The sequence below is a fragment of the Monodelphis domestica genome, chromosome 5, assembly GCF_027887165.1.
Source record: "Monodelphis domestica isolate mMonDom1 chromosome 5, mMonDom1.pri, whole genome shotgun sequence".
NCBI classification, from domain to species: Eukaryota; Metazoa; Chordata; class Mammalia; order Didelphimorphia; family Didelphidae; genus Monodelphis; species Monodelphis domestica.
This window is the reverse complement of record NC_077231.1, coordinates 227982495-228007161: the sequence shown is the minus strand read 5'-3', so window position 1 is coordinate 228007161 and position 24667 is coordinate 227982495. Positions and strand designations below refer to the sequence as shown.

Sequence of the window (24667 nt, the reverse complement as noted above, 5' to 3'; positions counted from 1 at the left end):
AGGCAGAGCTATCAAAACTAGACGCTTTAATGAAGGTGGGCGGGGCCTCAGGACTCGGGGGTCTCCGGGGTGGGCTCGCTGAGGGCCCAGGGCACGGCGCTCCGCGCTTGCCGCTCCTGCAGCGAGAAACTCTGCGTACGAATGCGGTTCGTCACTTCCTGCGTCCGTAGCGTCAGCCCGAAGATGTCCTCATGGTAGCGTTGCTGGTCCTGTGGGAGGCCGGGAGCTCAGGCACAGGGCGGGGCGAACTGGTGGTGTCCGCGCCACACTCTGCGCATGCCCACCCTGTCCCCAGTCTGCCCCCGGCCCGCCTCCTCTTACCCGCAGCACCCCAATGACATCTCCGGCCTCACTCAGCTCCATCCCACCCTCCGTGGCCAGGATTCGCTGCACCGTCTGCAGGACGCTGGTCGCCATAGTGACGTCTCCGCAGACGAACATGTGGCCGCCCTCCCGGCACAGCACGCGGTGCACCTCGGAGGCTAGCTCAGTCCGAAGGATGTCCTGCACATAGGTCTGGAGGAGGCAGGAAAGGGCCCCAAGGCCTCGTGTGGAGCTTTGCCCTCCTCTACTTCTTCTCCCTTGTTTCTCCCCATTTTGTCACTCCTTTCCTGTTTCTTCCTCTCCCTTCTTATCTTCTTTTTTTTTGTCCTCCATTTCCAGCCCCCCACTTCCTCCCTCCCTCCTTCCCTCCCTCCCTCCTCCCCCCCTTCCCAACCTTGGGGCTATCCAGTTCCCTGGAAAAGGCTGTAAGGACTCTGCCAAAGACTCCCCGATGCTGGGCATCCTGCACCTCCTCTCGGTAAAGGTGGTCAAGCTGGGAGCAGCGGCATCCGAAGACCAGGGTCATAGGGGCCGGATGCAGTCCTGGAAACAACTTGTTGAAAGGGGTCGACTGTGTCTAACCCGCGCCCCCTTCCCCCTTTGCTTTCCCAGGCTTCTTGCCCATGTCTCTGTTCCTCGCCCAGGCTTTTTCTTGTCTGAGTGTTCTGGCTACATCCAGGCCCCAGCCCTGCCTACTCTCATAGCATTAGATCTTACCTTTGTTCTCAATGTCATGTAGCCGCTCCTGCCAGAATCCGCGGAAAGGGGCGATGCCTGTACCGGGCCCCACAAGGATACAGGGGACGTTAGGGTCAGATGGAAGCCGGAAAGATGGAGCCCTGAGTGAAAGGCACAAAGTCAAGCTCCTGCTTTACTAGCTCCCCTGGGCTCCTGCCTGCTAATGGAAAGGCTGATTGTCCAGGCTGGTGAGGGTGGGAAACAAGGGAGCCTTTTATGAATCGGCCTGGAAGACAAGATCTATTAGGGAATCACTAGTACTACTAATACTGACTGCTATGAATTCTATTATCCTTCCTTGGTGTTCACATTCCTTAGGGGACAAACTGTGGAATAATGGGGGATCCACTGGACCAGGAAGTTAGGAGACCTGGGCCCTTGTCTTGGTTCAACTTCACTTAGCTGTGTGCCCTATGTCATTTCACTTCTCTGGGGCTTTTTTCTTATCTGTAAAATGGGGAAACTGGACTACATGAGGTCCGAGATCCCTATCCAAGGTTTCGGGGGATCTTATTGCATTGGTCATCTTGGGAACTGTCCTAGGTCCTACTTTCAAACATGCATTTCTAGGGCAGCTAGGTGGTTCAGTAATCCGAGAGTCAGAGCTAAAGATGGCAGGTCCTAGGTTCAAATCTGCTCTCAGACACTCCTTGATGTGTGACCCTAGGCAAGTTACTTAACCCCAATTATCTAGCTCTTAGCACTTTTCTGCCTTGGATTCAATACTTAATTTTAATTCTAAGATAGAGGGTGATGGTTTTAAAACAAGCAAACAAAGCCCATACATTTCTGGAAGCTGGAAAATGGGGCAGTATTCCTTATTTTGCCAGGCAAAATAAAGCCTTTTACTCTCCATCTCAGTAGTCTGGCTGAAACTATTGTTAAAGATGGTCATCTGACCCACAATTCCGTTTCCAGGATGCAGTAGGGGTTTGGAGATGACAGTTTCCAGGATGCAATCTATTTTGCTGTATCTAGAAATTTGCCACTTGAGAGCTGAAGAGAATTAGGGTATCTAGATTTTTGTCTTGGATTGGCTCAAAATGTGAGCCCCAAGCTTTCCTCCTCCATATACAATCTTCTACTCTTTCCTTAGTGTTCCTTCTCTCTTTTCCTGCCCTCTGTGGTGAATCAGAAGACTTGGGTTCAAATCCCATTTCTGCTGATCAGTATCTTGGGCAAGTCATTTCCTGGACTTCAGATTTCTCTTTTGTAAAATGAGTTGGACTAGGTAACACCTAAAGTCCTTTCCTGGGATTCTTACCCTCTGATGAAGCAGGGCACTATGTCTCCAGCCTTGAGCTGGCTTAACCATGAGGAGCAGACCCCATAGTGCAAGGGGCCTAGCCCATCTAGGGGAAAAAGAAAAGACAGTATTGGTAAAAGGGACAGGACAGAGACTCCAGGTTTTCACTTCTGAGGTGGGGTTATATATTTTCCTGCCCTTTACCCCCTTTTCCCATGTAGATCTTACCCTGTGTCCTATAGGCCAGCACAGCCACTGTGAGGTGTATCTCCCCAGGGTGGGCACTGGGTGCAGAGCTGACCGAGTAGTACCGTGGCTGGAGCAAAGGCAGTTGGGTGAGGAGGAGAGGTGCTGGCAGTGCCACTGATGGGAACTGCTCTAGCACCTCCAGAAGTGTAGGACAACGGAACCATTTCCATTCCTCATAGCGCCGAGCATCCTGGGTTGGAGACAGAGAGACTGGAGTCTGGGGAACCCTTTACCCTGGAAACATTTCAGCTCTCAGTACACTAGCATACCTTCCTGCTTTCCTTTCTCCTTTCCCTCCCTCCCTCCCTCCCTCCCTCCCTTCCTCCCTCCCTCCCTTCCTCCCTCCCTTCCTTCCTTCCTTCCTCCCTCCCTCCCTCCCTCCCTTCCTTCCTTCCTTCCTTCCTTCCTTCCTTCCTTCCTTCCTTCCTTCCTTCCTTCCTTCCTTCCTTCCTTCCTTCCTTCCTTCCTTCCGCCACCCCCTTTCTACCTTGCTGAGGGCCTCCAGCTCTTGCTGCTCACTGGCCTCCTCTGCCAGGGTGCTGAGTAGTCGAAGGAGCTGAGGCCCTGGGGGGGAGGTGATATCCAGAAAGAAGGTGAGAGCCTGTTGTAATGTGCATGAAGGCAGCCGGGGGTCCCGAACCCAACCTGGGGGTGGGCCACCTTGAGGAGAGAAAACAGGAATCATGAGAGGTGTGGGTCCTAAGATAGAGTTCAGGGGCCTGGAGATGTTACCTGACTTGCTTTCTCTGTGGGAATTGAGGTGTCTTTAGGGATAAGGGATCTTCCCTTCACAAAATGATTAGGGAGGAGATGGCTGGGTAGCTCAGTGCATTTGAGAACCAGGCCTAGAGGTGAAAGGTCCTGGATTAAAATCTGATCTTGGATACAGCCTAGCTGTGTGACCTTGGACAAGTCACTTAATCCCTATTGCCTAGCCTTTACCACTCTTCTGCCTTGGAACCAATACCAAGTATTGATTCCAAGACAGAAAGAAGTTAAGGGTTAAAAAAAAAAGCCTGAGGATAAAGGACTAACCACAGACCAGGAGCATAACTTTTCTGAATTAAAAATGGAAATTTAGGCTCTTTCTAGAGTCAGCATAAAGTAATGGATAGAAAGCTGACTCTTGAAAACAAGAAGACTTGAGTTCAAATTCTCCCTCTGACACATACTGGCTGACTGTCCCTTAGCAAGTTGCTGAACCTCTTGGTAAATGTAGGCGAAGTAGGAGCTGTATATTCAGTGAAGGGGCAGGGGATCCAGCTGGAAGAAACATCTGTTCTGAGATTACCCTGGTATTTCTAAAGCCCTGAAAGTTTACAAAGCCCTTCACATATCTTCTCTTATTGCATCAACCCTCTAGATCAGGTATTTGAAGCCCACAGGTTAGGTGATTTATGCATTGTGGTACACATGAGCAGTGGAGGTGGGATCTGAACCTATCTGCCCTGACTCCAAAGCCAGATATCTTTCCAGTCTAGGAAGGGGCCTCAGTTGGCTGGCACTTGGCCTTTCCACCCTTTCCCAAGGATAGGAGAGAGCACTGGTGGATGTTCCTGTGACATGTGCAGGTACTAACTGTGCCTTCATGTAGTGTTTCATGTAGAAAAGAAGGACACTTCTTTTCCTTCTCTGACCTTGTTTTCCATCATAGACGGTAGTACCTGACGTTAGTGGTAATTCATGGCAGGGCTCTGTGATTAGACCCCAAGGTGCTTTGGCAGAAGGCTGTGGGAAGGGAAAGCCACCCACGTGGCATCCCTCAAGACAGACTTTGCAAAAGGAACCTGCCCTAATTCTAGAAGCTCTCCTGTCCAGAACATCTGAGCTCAGGCCCATTCAATACAACCCCCCAAATATTTACCGTGCAGCTACTGTGTGCAAGGCCCCAGGACTGTCTCTTCCCCCTTGCCCCCATCCCACAGGAACATTCCCCTCAAGCTTGGACTCTGTCATTCCCCTTTTGTGCTTTGGCATTTTTAATTTTCTAGTAATGCCTTTAGAGCCTCCTCCTGCTTACAAGTGATTAAAGGAATGGATTATTCAGATTGGTCGGAGAGAAAAAGAGGAGCCGCAGGTTCCTAGCGACAACCTTGAGCAGCTTGAGCATCCTGGATGGGAGAAGTAGGGCCTGCCTACCTGGGAATCTTGCCACATTGGGGGGGGGGGTTTGCAACCTGCTTTGTGTCTCATGTGACACATTGAGAAAGGTACCTTACCTGGGCTCCCCTTCTCCAGCTGCTCCACAGCGATAGGCTCACTGGGCAGGGGTGGATCCTCCACACGGCTCAACAGGGCTTCCACCAAGCCAGGTCGGTTGGGAGGGCAGATTCCAATGTGGTCTCCAGGCTGATACTGTAGGCCTTCCTGCCCTCCTGTGGCCAGACGCACCAGGATTGTGGCTCGGCTGATGGGGGGAGGGAGGAGAACGATGGGGGCCGTGGTAGGCGGGAGGGACACCAGGAGAAAGGGAGTCTGGAGGCCCATGGGGGGGGGAGTGTAGAGGGTTAAAAATGAAAGGAGAAACCTCCTCAGGGTTAAGAGAGTGGGGGACGAGCCAGCCAGGAGGGAGAATAGTGGGATGAGGTCAGGCTGCCCTTACGTCGACTTGCTGCTCTGCAGGTTTTCCACTGAGAGGACAGTGGCTGGGAACATCTTCCGCCTGTGCACGTGGATCAGGCCTGGAGGGCAGAGAGAGAGGCGGGCCTGACTCAGGATCCAGAGAACATGGGATATTGGGGACACAGAGGGCTAAGATGGGAGAGGCCCTCAGAGCTCCTACGGAGGGGTGGGCCTGGAGCTCAGGACATTACCGGGTAGCAGCTGGAGCCCCTCAGGCTGGGCACTCAGGCGGTATCTTTGGCGCTTCCAACTTCTCTTGGGACTGAATATATCCCGGGCAGCAGCCTTGGCATCGTCCCCCACACAGAAGGTCTCGCAGGAGGCCTTTTCAGGCAGAGAAAGAGAGGAGGGGAGTAGGCTGGTTAGGAAGCTTTCCTCTGGCCCAGAATTCTAGTGGCTCAGAGGGGGACCTCCAGCACGAAGGGGAAGAGAAAGGGTAGTGATAGGGAAGTATTTACTGGAACTTGGGATTCTAAGACCAAGTCTTGGGCCACTGTCTGGGCTCAAATCCTTCCTTGGAATAGGAAGTCTCAGTAAAACTAGTTTAGCAGTTGTAGTTTTAGGAAAGGAGCCTGAAGAAAGGAAGAGAGCAGGTTAAAGAGAGCTGAGGGATGTAGTAGTAATTTATTAGCCTTGTTGAACGAAGATGGCACAGTGGGCTGAGTATGTGATGGGGAAAGAAAAATGAATTCAAGGCAAGACAGAAAGAATGTGATGGGAGCCTAGCATCAGGGATAGAGATGCCCATGGCCTGTGGTACCTTGTCTCAGAAATGAGTGGTTGTTAGGGGACTAGATTTCAGATTTGGGATAGAAGTCAAAATTTAGTCTTGGGTGGGAGGCTGTGACCAGATTGGGGACTCACCCGGAATGCAGCTTGGGCCCAGCCCTGGAAAGCCTCTTCCTGGCCACATAATTCATCCCCCTGGCCCAGCTGCAGTAGCCTCTCTCCTCCCAGTTCTTCCAGTCGTGTGTCTACTGCTCGGGCAAAAGCACAGAAATGGGGGTACGCCCGGGAGCCAAGCCCAAATACACAGAACCTGGAAGGAGAAGAGGGAGAGATCAAAAAGGACAAAGCTTCTCTCAAGGCTTCCCTGGCCCTGGTTCTGAGAATGTTCAGGTCTTTCTGCCCTACCAGGTCCAACCCACTACAGACATGTAGACATGGAGGTATTCAAGGTTCCCTTCCCCAGCTTCCCTAGCCCCCAGACCTTAGGGTTCCTAGGGCCCCTGCACTGTCCGTGTTACTGGACTCTTTCCTCTTCCGTCTCCAAGAAGATACCAACGTGTCTGAGCAGGAGACGCTGTTGAAACGAATCTTGTAGCTTCTGGAAAAAGAAGCGCAAAGGGGGAGGGATGTCACAGAGTACCCTGACACCTCAGAGACAGCCACACAATGGATGACATCGCCTGATCCCAGAGACACAGCCAGAAGAGGGTGACAGACACAGAGAAGAAGGGTGACAGACATCACCAGAACTCAGAGACATCCAGAGAAAGAGTGCCTTCGAGCCTTCGCCTGCCTGGCGTGGGAGAGGCCCTTCTCCTTGGGGCTCAGCTCTGCTCAGCTCTATGGGGGAGGGCCCTGGGGTTTATGGTTTAGGTACCCAGGAGGTTTGACTTGAAGATGTTGCCCTGGAGCATCCCCTTTCCTGTCTTTGAAGGTGGCCTCTGGTGGACCCAATCTCCCGAGGTCTTTCCACTTTGGGATTGGAATGGATCAGGCTTCACGTGGGTTGGGGGCATCCTGGGCCCAGCTGGGCCTGCTTTCCAGAGCTGATGGCTCACCCCCACTAAGGGGCCTGTGTTGTGTCATCAAGTGAATCAAGATATGATAGGAAACTGAGGGCCCTCTTCCCTCCCATGTGTTCCAGCTGGTTTCCCACCCTGTCTTCCAACTCTAGTTTCTTTCTTACTTGTGCTGCTCTGGTCTGGGAGAGCTATTGTAGGGGCCAGACATTTCCATCAAGGCAGCTGCAAACCTCTGTAGGGATGTGAAGAAAAGAACTGTTTAAAATCCATGTTTTGTTCTGTTTCAGATTATGTCAAAGGAATAAAGGTCTGGCCCTTTTCAAAGTCAGATTCAGTCAGCCTCTGGTTAAAGGGAGAAGTTCTCCATGAGAAATAGCCCAGTGACCTTGTAGTACTTTTGAGAGACAGTTTGGAGGACAGAAAAGTGGGAGAGCTGAGCTCAGACACAGAATTAGACAGCTGCTAAGGATGGCTTGTCCTCAAAACTTAACAATAATAATGATGGTGACAAGCCACATTTATAGCGCACTTCACAGTTCACAAAACACTTTTCTCATAACCCCATGAAGTAGGTAGTGCAAGTATTATTATCTTTAGTTTACAAATAAGGAAACTGAGGCTTTGAGTGGGTGGCTTGATTAATAACAGAGCTGATAAGTGTCAGAGCAAAAATTTGAGTTTTTTTAAGGTTATCTGTTGCTTAGTATGAGTAGGAGAAATATGCCAAAGAGATGGTTCTCATTGAACACTAGCCTTTTTGCCAGTAGCCCTCTCTAAGCTGAAAGAGATCCAGGAGGCAGAAGCAGTGAAAATGACTGGTGGGCATCCTGTGGATGGCAGGATGTTAGAGAAAGAACTGATAACAGTTACAATTAGTAACAAGGTACTCAAAATTAGTACTTAATAGCCTATAAAAATACTTAAACCTGGGGGGTGGGGGGGAGGAAAAGAAAATGATCTATGTCTTTAACGAATAATGCTTGGAAATGATCAAATAAAATATATTTAAAAAAAAATAAAAGAAAAAAAAGAAAAAAATACTTAAACCAAAGGATATATTTTTGTGATAGAAAGTAGTATATATATATATATATGTATATATAAATCAATGTCCAATTGTCTAAATAAACTATTTTTATTTTCTAAACAAGTATGAAGAATACCCATATGCTTTATTTCTCTTGTAATCTATGCCTAAAGAAAGCTTAACCACTCTGTCCATACTTCTCAACCTAGGCATACTAATTACCTCATAGCAGAGGAATCTAGAGGGGAAGGCAGGGCTCAGGAATAAATCTTGAAGCTTCTCTAGGCTTACCTTGAACCATTAGCTTCTTTTAAGAAATGGCAACATAGCAGCAGAATTCACAGGTGTGTGGGTGTGATGTAGATTGGACAAAGGCTCAAATGATGTATAAATGGAAGAAAACTACCATGACTACCTAGCCTTTTCTTAGATTTCCTTTTCCATCTATTTGACTAATGCTGAGCCACCTCCCATCCCCTTTGCCTAGGGGTCCCTCTTTCTTCTTGGTCCTTACCTCTCCATTTTCTGGAGGATCTCCATTTCCAAATGTGCTGGTTACCACCAGGACAAGGGTCTCATGCTCCAGGGACACCACATCATATTCATCCATGCAAAGGACCTGGGGGATATGGGAGGAGTGTTGAGTTATCGGAGAGGTAGCATCCTAGTCTAGCCTTCTAATACCTCCTGTTACCCCACTTCTTCCTACTTTGACCTCCTCTTCTGTGACCTGAATACTGGCTTGATCTAGGTTTGTCTCTATCTTTCTTGCCTTCTCTGTGTTCCCTGCCTTTAGTGCTGTCCTGATTCCTTTGGAGTTTGATTTCATCTCTCTCTGAACTCTTGCTGTCTCCCAGCTCCTCTCCCTCACCCTTCCAACTCCCTTCAGCCATCACTCCCACAGCATGTCGGCTCATCTATCTCCCTAATGTATTTCCCTCAACTACCCTCCACACCCTGCCCAGCTTCCCTCCCCTGCTCTAGGCTGCCATTCTCCCCACCCTGCCTCCCCATTTTGTACCCGAGGGTCGAAGGCTTTCCGGAACAACCTGCCCAGCTGCTGGGCATAGCTCTGGGCCCGACCAGTTTCTGAGCCATACAGAATCGTTGCCTTCACCCGCTTTGCCATCACTGTGCCCATCAGGGAAGCTGAAATCTTCACTGCACTGGTGGAAGATAGGGATTGGAAAAGGGAGGAACAGAGTTCACAGAAGGCACAATGATGAAGGGCAGTTAGTTACATAGACCGGTAGAAGATTCTCTGGAGGGGACTGTTGTGGAATGGGAGTCATTGGAAAGAAGGTAGTTGGGGAACATGGGAGTGAGTAGGGGGGCCATGGATTAGTCAGAACCATAATGTGCTTGGAGGAAGGGATCATAAATGGGGCTCCTTAACTGGTTGGGGGGATTGGTGTGCACAGAGGGATTTGTGGACCTGAGGAGGGAGCTCAGAGATTGCATACTTGGCCACTTCCTTAAAGGTTTTTTTCCTGGTGATGCCAGTGCCTTTTGTTGTCGTCCCCTTCCATGGGTCAGGCTAGAGTGGAAGTATCAGAGATCAGTGCAAGTGACCAAGCTGAGTGGGGAATTAGATAAAGGGGTATCAGGGTGGGAGACATAGGAACCTGATAGCGGAAGGCAGGTGACAAGAAGTAGTTGACCATCTCTTGGTGAAAGACTGGAGTAAGACTGCCAGAGATTGGAGGCACAATCCAGACCCAGTCAGCGGGGCAGCCACCTCGTGCCCTCTGCTCATTCTCCAGATGCTTCATGAAAGAGGCTGTGGCTGCATGGTGATCCACAATGGTCACTTTGGCCAGCTGGGGAAGAAAGGAAGGTCTTAGGGTTCACATTGAGGCAGGGAAAGAGTAGAGTGGGAGGACTCAGCTCCATGCTGCAATTTCTCACAAATCCCATCTTTGTTCCTAACAGGTGCCAGATCTATCTCTGCTCCCCACAAATTACAATATCCATTATGGCCAAACCTTTTGAAATACCATAACCAATTGAGTAACCGCACAAGGTAGCTGCATTTTACATATAGCCTTTGCTCTTATGATTCACTATGTATATACCAAGTCCCTTGGGATAGTTAGGGGATGTATTAGGTAGATAGCGTTAATCTTGAAAAAAAGAAGACCTTTACTCAGCTATGTGACTCTGGGCAAGTCACTTAACCTCTCAACCTCACTTTCCTCATCTGTAAAATGGGGATAATAATAGCACTTCCCCCGCAAGACTGTCATGAGGCTCAAATGAGATAACATATGGAAATGCTTTGCAAACCATAAAAAAGTGATATATAAATGCTACCCAAGACATATTGTAAATTGTTACAAGTTGACTGGAACGAACTCCATCAAACTATAACCAGCATGCATTGTGCCCTCATAGTACTAAGAAAACGGTGGGTTCTGTAAGCTACAGTTCCCAAAACTCATTAAAATGCTGTGACTAGATCTGCCCGAATTCAGGGTGGTAAGAACTAAGGCCCAAAGTCATAGTTCAGGGTAGGATATAGCTGGGCACCTTAGTGAGACATGAGTCACAACCCCAGCATAACTTTCAGCAATTGGACATTTCCCACTTCCAAACCCTCCTTCCCCATCCTCTTCTGCTTTCCTACTTGGTAGCTATGTAGCACTGCTAGGTTGATCTCCACAGCTGCCTTGTCCTTCCACAGAGACGAGGTTGTCCGGGTGTCCAGGTCCATGCAGACAGCCACATCCTGGGAACAGGGGTACATAGGAGGGTTTGGTGGGGAGAGGGTAGGAAGACAATTTTCTCAGTCCCTAAGACCTTAAGCTCTTTGCCTTTTTCTTTTTTAAATCTCTACCTTCTGTCTTAGTATCATTCCAAGACAGAAGAGTGGCAAGAGCTAGGCAGCTGAGGTTGGGTCACAGCTAGGAAATAAATGAGGCTAGATTTAAACCCAGGTCCTCCCTTGTTCCAGGGCTGGCACTTATCCACTGTGCTACCTAGCTGCCCCAGATTCTAAACTCTTCACAGGAGTGAGAGAGCCTGGAGATTTCCCTCTTGCAGTTCATGGCTATCTTGACCCAACAGGGATTTCTTGTCAAATTCCCTCAAGATGAGTATCAATGCAGTAACACTCATTGGAAAGAGAGAGAGGGAGAGCCTGGGATATATGGACATGGGTGGGTTTGAGGTTGACTTGGCTTTTTCTCTGTAAGGGAAGCATAGGAAGGAGAAATTACTGTGATTTTCCCCTTCCCCCTCCAAAATCTAGTCCTCCTTTCCCCTCCTTTTCTTATCCTTCTTCCTTGCTTCTGCCCAGAAATGCCAACCAGGTATCACTGAGCTCCTGTCTTCCCAGTCTTCTTCCTCTTTGAGATCACAGTGGTACCCTAGGGACTGTGGCTGGCCCTTGCCCAAGCCCTCACCTCAAGAATGTTGTAGCGGTGGGGGTCACACAGGTTGCGCATGCCAATCTCACTGCTCATGTACCATCCACTGAAGGGAACTGCAGGGAATTCCAGGCCTCCAATTTCCAGCAGCATGTTGGACACGGCCGGGAGTGCATACCAACGGAGACCCAAGGACTCAAACCACTCCAGCCTGCCAGGTGTGGGACCAGGGCAGAAAAAATGGCAGAGGGACACCATAACATCAACAGGAAGCACCGTGTCTGACTTATTTTGGGACTGAGCTGTGCTCAGTCTAGAATGGCCTCCATCTCCTTATTTCCACTGACAAATCCTACCCATATTTCAAGGCTCAAATTCCATCTCCCCCACAGAACTTTCTTTGATCTATAGCTAAGTCATCAATCATTTACTGAACACCTAGCAGGTGTCAGGCTCTATGCTAAACATGGATGATGAGAAATGTAAACCCCAAAACAACCTCGTTCCATTCACAGAATTGATAGTGACCTCTTTTCTCTGTAGTGATGATAAAATCATCCTTTTCTTAGTGTAGGTAGGAATTTCATGGAATTAATGTATGTGTGTGTGTGTGTGTGTGTGTGTGTGTGTGTGTGTGTGTGTGTGTAATGTTGGCTTTTTAGACTTGGAAGGGTTTTGGGTGGAGGGTTCTCTGGCAGGAGAGATATGAACTAGGACACATCACTCAGAACCTGGGGAAGTGAGTGGAGCCCACCTGGGGATATCTCCTATGGGGGATTCATAGGGCTCAGGCAAAAATGGCAGAGGATGAAAAGCCATGGATTTGCCCTCTCACCGCTGAGAGCACTGGCCCAGGGAAGTATGAAGTGTAAGCATCCTCCCTGTCAGGAAGTCTACCCTCCAGTCCAACTGATCTAATTATTGTTCTCTGTATGTGACATTCTATCTCCTGCCTTTTGGCCCATATACAACCCTTTGCTGCTGTCAGATCCTCCTCACTTCTGTCTCTTAGGGTCCCTAGCTTTTGTCAGTCCCATCAATCAACAAACATTTACTTTTATTTATTTATTTATTTATCAGAAAACTCCTTACTTGCCATCTTAGAATCAATACTGGGTTTTGGTTCCAAGACAGAAAAGCTGTAAGGGCTAGGCAATGAGGATGAAGTGCCTTTTCTAGGGATGTACAGCTAGTTTCTGAGACCAGATTTGAACCCAGGCCTGCTTCTTGATCTACTAAGCCACCTGGCTACCTCCCATAGCTCAGATTTTTTTTTTTTGTGAGCAAAGAAAGCATTTTATAAGGTATTAGGAAATCACTTTGATGGCTTCTCTCTCCACTGGTGTAGGGCACAATTGTGTAATATACACCAGTCATGAGCTACTATAGCCAGGGGTCTGTTCCTCACCTGGCCATTCTTCCCATGAAAAGCCTTTTAAAATCACGCTTCTCTTTCTATCTGGGATTGTGCTAGAAGTCTCTCCAGCTTCCTAGATCTATTAGAATTTGTGTTCTACTGCTAACCTTTGAGAAACCAAGATCACCGCTGCACCCTGCCAATTCTAATGACCTTTTCTTAGTCTTGGTCCTTCTTGACCTCTCTACAGCATTTGACACCTTTCCTCTTGGCAGCTCTCTCCTCAACTCTCCTAGTGCTCTTCCTATTTGACTTCTTCATGACTTCTCAGTCTTCTTTGTTGTTTCTTCATCCATGGTCCATCTACCTTAGGTTCCCCCCTCCCCTCCAGGCTTTGTTCTGGGCCCTCTTCTTTTTTCTTTCTATGCTATCTTGCTTGGTGACCTCATCAGACCTCATAGGTTTGGATGATCAAATGTTTGACATTTAAAGCCCTTTATAACCTGGAACCTCTCTGTCTTTCTCGGATTCAGGCCTAGTCTCTTACTTAAACTACAGTCCCCAGGCTTCTTGGACAACTGGATCTAGTTCAAACTCAACCTATCCCAAACTGATCTCATTAATTTCCCTCCCCCAACCTTACCCTCTTCTGAGTTTCCCTCTTCCTCTTGAGAGTACTACCATTCTTAGAATCATCCAGGCTTGCACCATTGGTGTTGTATTTTATTCCTCTCAGTCTCTTATTCTGCAAATCCAACCCTTACGACATTTCCCCCATATATCTTTTCTCTACGTAGACAGTCACAATCCTAGATCACTCTTGTCACCTTTCCCCTAGATTATTGCAATAGTCTGACTGGTCTGTCTGCCTCATGTTTCTCTCCACTCCATTTCATCTTCCATCCAGCTTCCAAGATGATTTTTCTAGGTCTGACCATTTCACACCCTTGCTCAGTGAGATCTGGTAGTTGCCTATTACCTCTGGGATCAAAGATAAATTCCCTTGTTTGACATTTAAAGCTCTTTATAACCTGACTGATTTCTGACTTTCAAGTCTTCTTATCCTTAACTCTCCTACGCTCTCTTTACATTCCAGATATGCTGGCCTACTTGTCTTCCCCAAACATGGAACTTCAGCTCTCATGCCTGTGTCTTTGCATCACTTGTCCACCCTGCCTAGAATACTGTCCGTTCCCTTCTGCCTCTTAGTTTCCCTGATTTCCTTCAAGACTGTTCAGCTGTCACCTGCTGTGGGTAATCTTCATCCCTTTACCTATTAATGTCTTTTCCTCTCAGATTGCCCGTCATCTACTCTTTCCTCCCGATATTTTTTAGTTACATGTGGAAATAATTTTTGACAACACTTAAAAATTTCAGATTTTCTTCTTCCCTCCCTTTCCTCTTTTCCCCCTTTCCAGAGGTGGTCTGTAATAGTTTGATATAGATTATATCCCTACTTTCATGTAACACAGATTTCCATATTGCTTATGTCCTGATAGGAGACACCTATCACACAGGAAATAGAAATCTTTTTTTTTTTAAACCCTTACCTTCCCTCTTGGAATCAATACTGTGTATTGGTTCCAAGGCAGAAGAGTGGTAAGGGTTAGGCAATGGGGGTTAAGTGACTTGCCCAGGGTCACACAGCTAGAAGTGTCTGAGCTTAGATTTGAACTTGGGACCTCCCGTCTCTAGGCCTGGCTCTCAATCCACTGAGCTACCCAGCTTCCCCCAGGAAATAGAAATCTTAATTACAAAACATGGTGGCAGATGGCCTGCTTTGATCTGCCTCAGACTCCAACAATTCCTTCTTTGGCTGTGGAGAGCATTGTCATCATCTTCAGCTAGTTTTTATAGACTTTACATGTATACTTCATTATTCACGTGTGTCCCTCATTAGACTGTAAGCTCCTTTGAGGTCAGGGCCAATGTTTCCTTCTTTTTAGGGTATCTAGCACTTAGACCAGGGCCCAACACAGAGTAAACAATAAGTAATGGTGGATTTATTGGTGGAGGGAGGGACTAGTATATGTTACTGTTGTTATTTTCCTAGACTAATATTCCCACATTTGGTGGCTTGTCACATCTAGGGATATAAGTGTGTGACTCTTTTTTTCTGTCACTGATCAAATCTCTTTGAATATCCAAATGGTTTTTCTCAGGCACATACAGGATTTGGGAATATTTATAATCTCAAGAAACCAGATAAAGGTTAGGGTAAGTGTTGAATTATAGGAAGGCTATCACACACCCCAAATTGAAGGTATAGGCCTGGTAGAGATGGTGGAGAAAGGAGAACTAAAACCTCAGTTGAGGTGAGGGTTATGAAATTTGGCCTTCTTCTCTCTTTCTTGTGATTGTTTCTGGAACATTTTGCTCATGTTCTATTTCCATGTCTATACTTGGCATTATGGTTATTTGTGTATATGCTTCTTTACCTCCGCTAGACCCTTAATTCCAGGAGAATAAAGGCCCTGTTTTATACTTCTTATATCCCCATCATTGACTTATCCACTGTAATGTACCTCCTCAGAGCTTGCTTGTTAAACTAGTGAATGAGGAATCGGAGAAGTGCTCAGGAGCTCCCTCAGACCAAACCATCATAGCCCTGGCCACTCCTCCCTCTTTCCCCATACCACTCACGTAGGATGTTGTAGTGGCACCTCCAGCACAAGTTCTGGGGGCAGAGGGAAAAGTTCAGGTGGCTCATCTGAGGCCTGGAGCAGCAGTGGCAGCACATCGAAGCGTCCATCCCCTGGGGTCCAGCCATGCTGGATGCAGAGCTGAGGGGAGAGTTTCCAGAGAATGATCCTCCCCTACCTCAGGGATGTCAACACTAGCCATCTCACATGACTCATTAGCAATCTTTATGTTGGCCAAGTATCCCCATCCTTCATCTCAATAATCCAATAATGGTTACCCTATCTCCCCTACTTTAGTGCTTTTCAGGTTGGCCAGGCACCGTACTTCAGTGGCCCCCACAATGGCCATCCCTCATTTCCCACCTTGATGATAAAATGACAAAAATATCTTTCACTTTAATAATCTCCAAATGGCTCCTTATCTCCTCTACCATCCAGTGACCTCCAAATTGGCCAAGCACCTCATCCTCTACCTCAATAATCCCCACATTAGCCATCCCACATCCCTCATTTCTGATCTGTTTCCATGTTGGCCAATCTCACCTCTTCCATTTCATGTTGGCCAAGTTTCTGACCCTATCACCTACCTCAGTGATCTCCACATTGGCCGGGTCCCCCAAGACAGAGCCATCTTGTTGTCTGTAGCCTGCATATCGGATCAACTGACTATTCCAGATACGGAAGTCCCCCTTGCCTGGGGAGCGCTGGGGAAACACTGTGATGGCTGAGCTAGGGAAGAAGATGACATCAGATCTTCCCATATACTCTCTATACTCTCAGTCTTCCTGTACAAACTTGCTGAAGGACTTTGAGGAAAGGCTGTGCTTGATGGGGTGGGGTGGGATGGGGAAGATCCCCACGGTATGGTAGAAGGCAGAGCTATGACTTGGGATTCTTTTACCACAGACCAAATTGAGCTAGGACTGGGGTGAGGTACGGTAACGGTCCACAGTCCAGTCAGATGACAGATGGAGATACACGGTGCTCCCACAGAGGTTGGGGAAGATACTGAACTCTAGAAGAGGTATACCCTGCCAAGAGGACTCTGGAAAGGATAACTCAGAGGCAACAACACTTTGAGGTGGTTTAGGGAGGCCCATGATAGCAATTATCACGAGGAAGAAGCGCATCCTCCTTCTGAGGAGGAAATAGATCTTTCTTTCCATCACCATGAAGGCACCCTGAGCCAAAGGCCCAGTGGCCCTGTGCTGGTTAAGGCTCTGTGGTTGAGGGAGGAATGTCTTATGGGCATCAGGGTTAGAATTAGAGTATCAAATCCTGGATGGGAAGGGTGTAAATAGGGAGTAGGGCAGTTCTCCATATTGAGAGAGAGTAGGAGAGAAGGTACCAAATCAGGCCACTTACCGAAGGTTGCCTTTGTTGGTGGCATACTTGATGTGATTGCAAATATAGGTGAACATCTCCTGAGCAGAGCTGCAGTCTCGGGCATCAAATACCTAGAGCCAAGGGATAGAGTAAGGGAATTGAATCCAATGATGAAAACGATCATGGATTGTATTTATATATGTGGTGTTTTAGGGTTTTCTAAGGAGTTGGGGGCAAGAACATTGGAACTGGAGTCAGAGACTCAGGTTCATCAAGTTGGATACTCCCATACAGCTACGTGAGTGGGGAAGTCACAGGAGCTCACATTCTTAGCCTCAGTTTCCTAATCAGTAAAATGGGGATAGTAACATCTTTACTATTTATCTCAGAGGGTCTTTTTTTTTAAGGACTTACAAAGCACTTTAAGGAAAGTGCTTTGTAAATCTTCCATTACTATAGATATACCAACTCTTCTTAGGTTTCTTGATCTTTATAACAACCCTCTGAGGAAAGGAATATAAAGATTATGTCCATTTTACGGGTGAGAAAACAGCGGTTCAAAGGGTTTAAAATTTTTGTCCAAGGTCATATACAGCAGGTACATGCCAAAGCCAGGATTGAAAATTAGTGTCCTTGGGGTAGCTGGGTAGTTTAGTAGATTGAGAACCAGGATTGAGATGGGAGGTCCTAGGTTCAAATCTGGCCTCAGACACTTCCCAGCTGTGTGACCCTGGGTAAGTCACTAGACCCCCATTGCCTAGCTCTTACCATTCTTCTGCCTTGGAACCAATGCACAGTATTGATTCCAAGACAGAAGGTGAGGGTTTTAAAAAAAAGAATGACAAAGAAATTTTACCTTGGAACCAACATTCAGTATTGATTCTAAGATGGAAGGTAAGGATTTTTAAAAATACTAACACCTAATGAGTAATAGGACTTAGTCCTCCTCCATGAGCTGAATACAAAGGTATGTTTTTGTGCCCTCTTTCCCAACAGTTCCTCTGTCCCTTTCCTGGTTTGCTTCCCACATGGTTGAGAGGGAGCAGGTTGTGATCATTAGGGATCCCTCTTCTTTCTACTTGTCTAAAGTAATGCCCTTTAACATGGATAGGCAATTTTCAGATAAAGAAATCAAAACCATTAATAAGCACATGAAAAAGTGTTCTAAATCTTGTCTAATCAGAGAGATGCAAATCAAAACAGCTCTGAGGTATCACCTCACACCAAGCAGATTGGCTAACATGACAGCAAAGGAAAGTAATGAATGCTGGAGGGGATGTGGTAAACTCCTTGAAGGCAAGGGTAGGCCCCACTACTGAGGGGCCTCAAGCATGACCAGCTAGGAAACAGTGGAGAGAGTATTAGACTTGGAATCTGGAGCCCCAGTTTCTAATCCTTCCTTAGATGCCTCCTAGCTGAGTGTCCCTAGGCAAGTCACTTAACCTCTTTTAGACTGTTTCCCCATCTGCCAAATGAGGATAATCATCTCACTGACCTCAGGGAGTCATGAAGATTGAATGAAATATAGCATCCACAAAATACTTTACAAGACTTATGGTGCTATATAATTGCTAAACATTTTTTTATGATTTCTATTCTCTTTGGATATGAAAGCTTATCAGGCTAACCTGAGAGGAGTTTCCCTGTTATGACCCACCTTGGATTGTGAAGAAGAAATAGAAGGGTTCTCCTCCAAGAAGCCTTCCTTTAATTAATTTTATCCAACCAATCTCTCCTCTATTGTCCTTAGCTACTCAGTCTTGTTATAACAGTTTGTAAGATCAAGAGCCAGAAGGGACCTCAGCAAGTCATCTCATCCAACCCTCTTCTCCTATTTTACAAGGGAAGACTGAGTCTTGGGAACTGGCTTACTTAAGGTTACATAGCTAGTGAATAAATGGCAGAACTAGGCTTATTGACTCAGTGCTCTTTCGTCCGCCATGTTGTTCATCCAATGCTGCTTCCTACAGGCCAAGCACTTCACAAATGGTAAGTGAGTTGCACTGAATATTGCCTTGTAAGGACTTTTGACTTGTGTCTATTTATCTTAGTTGTTTAGTATTCTCTTTCCAACCCCTCTACCAATGGCAGGATAGTATTGACTAGTGGGCTGGGGACCACAGAAGATGGATCTTGGGGCCAGCCTGAGTGTACCTCTAAAGTAATGCCCTTTGACATGAATAGGCAATTTTCAGGTAAAGAAATCAAAACCATTAATAAGCACATGAAAATCTAAATCTAAATGTTCTAAATCTCTTATAATCAGAGAGATGCAAATCAAAACAACTTTGAGGTGCTACCTGACACCTAGAAGATTGGCTAAAATGATAGCAAAGGAAAGTAATGAATGCTGGAGGGGATGTGGCAAAGTTGGGACATTAATGCATTGCTGGTGGAGTTGTGAATTGATCCAACCATTCTGGAGGGCAATTTGGAACTATTCCCAAAGGGTGCTAAAAGACTGTCTGCCCTTTGATCCAGCTATAGCACTGCTGGGTTTGTACCCCAAAGAGATAATAAGGAAAAATACTTGTACAAAAATATTCATGGTCACACTATTTATGATGGCAAAAAATTGGAAAATGAGGGGATGCCCTTCCATTGGGGAATGGCTGAAAAAATTGTGGTATCTGTTGGTGATGGAATACTATTGTGCTAAAAGGAATGATGAACTAGAGGAATTCCATGTGAATTGGAATGACCTCCAGGAATTGATGCAGAGTGAAAGGAGTAAAACCAGGAGAACATTGTACACAGAGACTGATACACTGTGGTAGAATCGAATGTAATGGACTTCTCTACTAGCAGCAATGCAATGATCCAGGACATTTCTGAGGGACTTATGAGGAAGAACTGTGGGAGCAGAAACACTGAAGAAAGGCAACCGCTTGATCACATGTGTCAGATATGCTTGGGGATGTAGACTCTAAACAATCACCCTTGTGCAAATACTAATATGGAAATAGGTCTTAATCAGTGGGACATGTAAAACCCAGTGGAATTGCTTGTTAGCTATGAGAGGGAGTGGGAGGGAGGGAGGGAAAGGACATGAATCATGGAACCATGGGGAAAAAAAAATCTAAATTAATTAATTAAATAAACTTAAAAAAAAGAAATAGATTAGGTCAAAGTATTCTCTGATAACAGATAATATCTAAGGTTGAATAAAATGTAATCTTTAGTCAGATTTTTAAACAATTATACACATAAATTTGGTATTAGGCCACCTTTTCCCCTAAAGTTTAGAATCAATAAAACTTACTTCATTATTTTAAAATAAAGTAATGCCCTTTAGACACAAAGGACAGTCTCCTCCCAGCAAGCCAAAGAATAGATTTTCTTTTTTGACCCCATTGCTACCCCATACCCTTTTTTCCTGGCTGCCTGGCCTTTTCCTCCAAGGTTAATGCCCTTCTATCCTTTCTTTACCTGTAGCTTCCCCCACTGTATCCTGCCCACACATCGAGGGGCATTTCTCCAGGCCTGCTTAGCCCCAAACACAAGCTCACTCTCCCTGAGTTGGTAGGTGCCTGTGGCTGCCACCTCAGCCTCCACTTCCCCAAGCCGTTGTCCATGGGCTGGGGAGCCACTCCTGAGGAAAGCAGAAAGGAGAAAGGATGGTTGGAGAAAAGGTGAAGGAAGGGGTCTCAAGGCTCCCTGATTTCACTGCTGGAAATTTGGGAGGCAGTGCTGAAGGGAGTTGTGTGGAAGCATGGTGACTGATCCCCAGGGAACATTTGCCCATATAAGTACGAGGTCTCTAATTGGAGTGATAAAGGTTGATAGGCTCTGTGGGGTCTAAGGGGTGGGGAATGGGAAGAGGTCAGAGCTTGGGTCTGAGGAATCCTAGTGGGCTCGTTTCCTAGCACCAAGAACTGGATAAGTGCCTCAGAGATCAGAGAGGCAACGAGCTCATTTTGCTGATGAAGAAACTGAAGCCCAAGATCAAGCATGTAGTAAAGAGCAGAACCAAGTTGGAAACCGGGGTCTCAAACTTTTTATCCATGCTCTTCCTAGAGAGTGCATAGAGGACAGATCAGGAAGATCCGAGTTCAAATTTGACCACGTGTGTGACCATGGCATGTCATTTAACTTCTGTTTGCTCAAATTATAAAATTGAAATAATAATTGCACCTATTTCCCAGGGTTGTTGTGAGGACCAAAAGAAATAATGTTTGTAAATCACTTAACATAATGCCTGGAAGATAGTAGGTACTTAATAAATATATATGTTTCCTTCCTTTCTATTACACTATGCGGTTCTCTTTAGGGTGAGCTCATTCTGGCAGATGGAATTTGGAGCAGGCATCTAAGGGGTTTATAGTTAAGAAGACTGAGGCCTCCTCACTGGTTTCATCAGTCTGGTTTCCTTAAGGTTACATAGCTAGTGAATAGATGGCAGAACAAGACTTCTTGATTCAGGGCTCTCTTTTGTCCACCATGTTGTTCATCCAGTGCTTCACATGGTGCTGAGGGATTTCCCAGGACAGGAGGTGAAGGGGATGGCTTTGGGGTGGGTAGCTCTCACCTCTTGATAGAACTGTAGTATTGGTTAATGAAATCTCGAGCCTGGATCAGTAGCTGGCCAGGAGATGGGGGCCCCTCCGTGGGGCGACTTTGAAGTTGCCTTGGAGACACAAGGGAGCCCAGGCATCTCCGTGGAGTACAGGGTCCATCCTGGTGGGGAAGAATAGGAGGAGTCAGTGGCTAAGTCACAGAAAGGTGATGGGGTCTGGTGGGGTGGTTCAGGGAGGGGAATTGGGGGGCAGATGAGGTTCAAGAGTTTGTGATGGGTAGGGGAGGTCCGAGGGGTTGTAGGAATTAGTGGGAGCATCTGGTGTCAAGATTGGAGTCAGAGGGAGGAGTAAAGGCTAGGGTTAGGATGTGGTTAAGACCAAGGTTAAGATCAGAGTGTCATCAATCCAGTCTTTATTTCCATAGCACATCCTTTCCCAAGTACTTTCCCGAGCATCTGTTGACTCTCTCCATTTTCTCTTCCCAACTATCTGCAGACAATTCTGGGTACGCTCCTGGTAGTTAACCATATTTTCCTCCCACCAGAAGGATAGACTGTGCTCCTGGACTTCCAGGCTCTGAAAGGTGAGCTTTCATCTCATTCCTGTCCAGAATTGTGCCCATCTACTGCTTCCTGGCCATCTCCGCTCCTTGTCATCCCCCTCTTCTCGTGCCTGACCTCCCTTTCCTATCTTACTTTCATTTTTTGTCTTCTTCCATTAAAATATATTGTTTCCCTCCTTGAGGGAAAGAACTCTTTTGCTTGGTTGTATTTGTATCCCTAGCCTTAGCACTGTGCCTGGCACATAGGAAATGTCTGTCTTTCTATCTATCTCTCACAACAGCACTACTATAAATTAGGTAGGGATGGTGATTATTATCTCTCTTTGACAGCCAATCTGAGACAGTCGGTCACTTTGCAGAAGTGGGGCTAGAATAATCACACCTTATGACTCATAGTCCAGTATGCTCTCCCTTAAATGCAGTTTCAAGGTTTGAGGTATTGACAGAGAGTGGTAAGTGGGGTATTTGGGATTAGTCCTGGGTTTGATTCTGAGTCATATCTGGGGGAAGAAAGGTTGGGAGGTACCAGGTTCTGTTCCTAAATGGTCCTCTTTGTAAAAGATGAAAGAACTCCTCCTAAATGGGTTTCTTTTCTAAGGAGGAGAAGAGGAAGGTTGGAGGAGGGGCAAGTTCCAGGGAGCTTACCTGTTGGGCTTGGGCACTCAGTGTGTCATAGGTGATGCTTCCTACTTCCCAGTTCTTTATTCTTGAGAATTTGGGTCCTTCAGGTGGCCGGGCCACAGGGGGGCTGTTGAGGAGTAAGGAAATGGAGTCATAGTGGACTCTCTTGGCTTCCCCAAAAACTTACCCCCAGGACTAAAAATATAACAGGGCTTTGCCCTTGGGCTGTGTCCAAGAACCTATGGCACCAGTGTAGGAGGGAACTACTCCCCACCCTCTTTCCAGGTGCCTGAGGACATTTCTCTCATCACTCACCCCTCTGTCCAGCATCCCAATGGCAATACTTCCTCCCTCCCCTGTCTGGGGTAAGGGGGGGGGCTCACTTGCCTAGTGGGAGTTGCAGTTTGGGCACTCGGTCTCTAAAAGGTTTGCCATCAATGGTCTGGAACATTGAGAATAGTTTACAAGGAAAATGATTTCTCCTGAAGAGGCCTTTGAAATTCTCTGAATGTATCACTCAGTCCTTGACCATTCCCCTCAAGGATCTCCTTCTTTGGTACCCCTTTCTCAGTGTCTGCCTTTCTCCTTTGCCATGCTCTCAAGTGCTACCTCTGGGGCTGGGGAATCTTTGGCTGTGCCTCAAGGGCTCAAGCTAGACTTTCTAGGTAAAAAGTTTCTATTTTTCCTGCTTAGCTACATCTCAAAGAGGGAGAAATGTCTCCTCTTGTCTCCCTCTGACCTCATGTTACCCTACTAGAACCCTTTTTCTTTAGAATCAAGTCTTGGACAATTCTGAAGTTGAAAATTCCGTTTTGCCTGTGGCAAAATTCTCACCCATCATACCCTCTGCAGGGTCCTGCTCTCATGGCACCAGGACCCTATTACTTCACACCAGGAACTAGCCTTAGTGTCCAGGGACATAACAAGAGCCTCAGGGGGACTGGATGGAGTTCCTTATTATGAAATCTCCAGCTAATATTCCTTTACCTAGATTTTCCAGATTGCTGCCTGGACCCCTTCTTCAGTAGAGAGCTGCTAAGGGCTAGTTTAGGACTGGAAATCGTGTGAAGGGAAGCCTCAGGAGTGTTATCATTTCCTCCCAGATTTGCTACTGTGGGGGAGGAAGGGAGGGGACCCAGGCAGCTCTGGGTTTCTCCTTTGGATCAGAGATAACCTGTTCCCTTGTGTCTCCATCCCATTGCTCCTTTGCCTTCAAACTCCCCATTTTTGCCTGCAAGCCCTCTCCTTCCCCTTGCCTGTCCCCTGGGTGCCTTCTCTCAGTGGCTCCCCAATTAAATCTCTTTCCCTTCCTTCCCACTAGCACTGATTTCCCCTCCAGTGATGGAACTAGGGGCTGCTAACTTCAGATAAGATTAGAGCAGGTGTTCTTAACCCAGGGTCTGAGGATAGATTTCAGGGGGTCCATGAACTTGGATTGGAAAAAAAATTATCTTTATTTTCACTAACCTCTAAGGAAAATTTAGCACTTCCTTCAATTATTTAAAAACATTTTTCTGATATGAGGTCTACAGGTTTCACCAGACGACTAAGAGGCCTGTGTTACAAAAAAGGATTAAGAACTCTTGGATCAGAGAATTGGGCCTGGACATCTCCTGTGGTCAAATCTGGGTTTCTTGCCCCAGAATGATCATCTTAGGAGGAGCCTAGAAAAAATCATTGTCAAGTGTATCTTCTGGGAAGGAGGCTGACTGGGTAGGTGGATGGGGAAAGCGGAGGGGAAGAGTGTTCCGTCTTCCACCGATTTATCATCTTTACCATCCCAGCTCCTCAGCCTCTCCCCTTCTTTCCTCAACAGATTTGGGAAAGCCCTAGACACCTTCCACTTCCTAAGCTCTCCACTGACTTCCTAATCGCCCCTTCGGTCTTGGTACTCTCTTGGGACACAACAAAAGCCTTACTCTTTCTCTGTCCTGTTTTCCAGCCCTACTTTTTTGCTTTCCAGCTCCAGACCATTCCATCCATCAACAGTAGTCTTCCTCATCCTTAAACCCTGGATGTGTCTGTCCCTGCCATGGGAGCTCTCAAATGCCCAGCACCCACAGCCCAACGGCGGTCCCCTGCACCCTCACCTGATGTCAGCCACCGGTGGCCCCCCGTTCTCAGGTCCTGGAGTCCCGCTCTGTTTGCTGCATAATCCCAGCCCCAGCCCCAAGCCCAGTCCACAGGGCGGGCCAGGCTCCTGACCCACACTCTTCAAATTGCCCATGTTGGCCGCTCTGTGACTAGGCAGCTCTGAGCTAAGGGCCGGCCTTTTCCTTAGGAAACAGAGAGGGGAGGGGGATGGAGGGGAGGGGAC

At 47.0% G+C, this 24667-nt stretch overlaps 1 protein-coding gene across 1 annotated transcript; it reads right to left on the bottom strand.

Annotated features, from left to right (window-relative positions):
* Positions 1-9: 9 nt before the first annotated feature.
* Positions 10-24667, bottom strand: NOS3 (nitric oxide synthase 3). Its single transcript, XM_001371375.5, has 26 exons — positions 24441-24667; positions 22375-22477; positions 21179-21327; positions 20080-20242; positions 16690-16781; positions 15912-16053; positions 15326-15465; positions 11362-11536; positions 10584-10685; positions 9583-9777; positions 9421-9494; positions 8979-9123; positions 8472-8576; positions 7095-7162; positions 6390-6506; positions 6044-6218; positions 5371-5503; positions 5160-5238; positions 4777-4964; positions 3045-3217; positions 2537-2747; positions 2327-2414; positions 1042-1163; positions 719-867; positions 322-516; positions 10-209 (listed from the first exon to the last, which is right to left on the bottom strand). The coding sequence occupies exons 1-26, from the start codon at positions 24575-24577 to the stop codon at positions 48-50; spliced, it is 3582 nt and encodes a 1193-aa protein (XP_001371412.2). The 5' UTR covers positions 24578-24667; the 3' UTR covers positions 10-47.

What these genes read in the sequence shown, in the direction of transcription:
- NOS3 (XM_001371375.5), bottom strand. Translation starts at nt 24,577, where the DNA reads ATGGGCAATTTGAAGAGTGTGGGTCAGGAGCCTGGCCCGCCCTGTGGA. An exon ending in ACCAACAAAGGCAACCTTCG is followed by an intron (nt 16,054 to 16,689) that starts GTAAGTGGCCTG and finishes CTTCTTCCCTAG; the next exon opens with CTCAGCCATCACAGTGTTTC. An exon ending in GGGGCTCCAGCTGCTACCCG is followed by an intron (nt 5,239 to 5,370) that starts GTAATGTCCTGA and finishes TCTGCCCTCCAG; the next exon opens with GCCTGATCCACGTGCACAGG.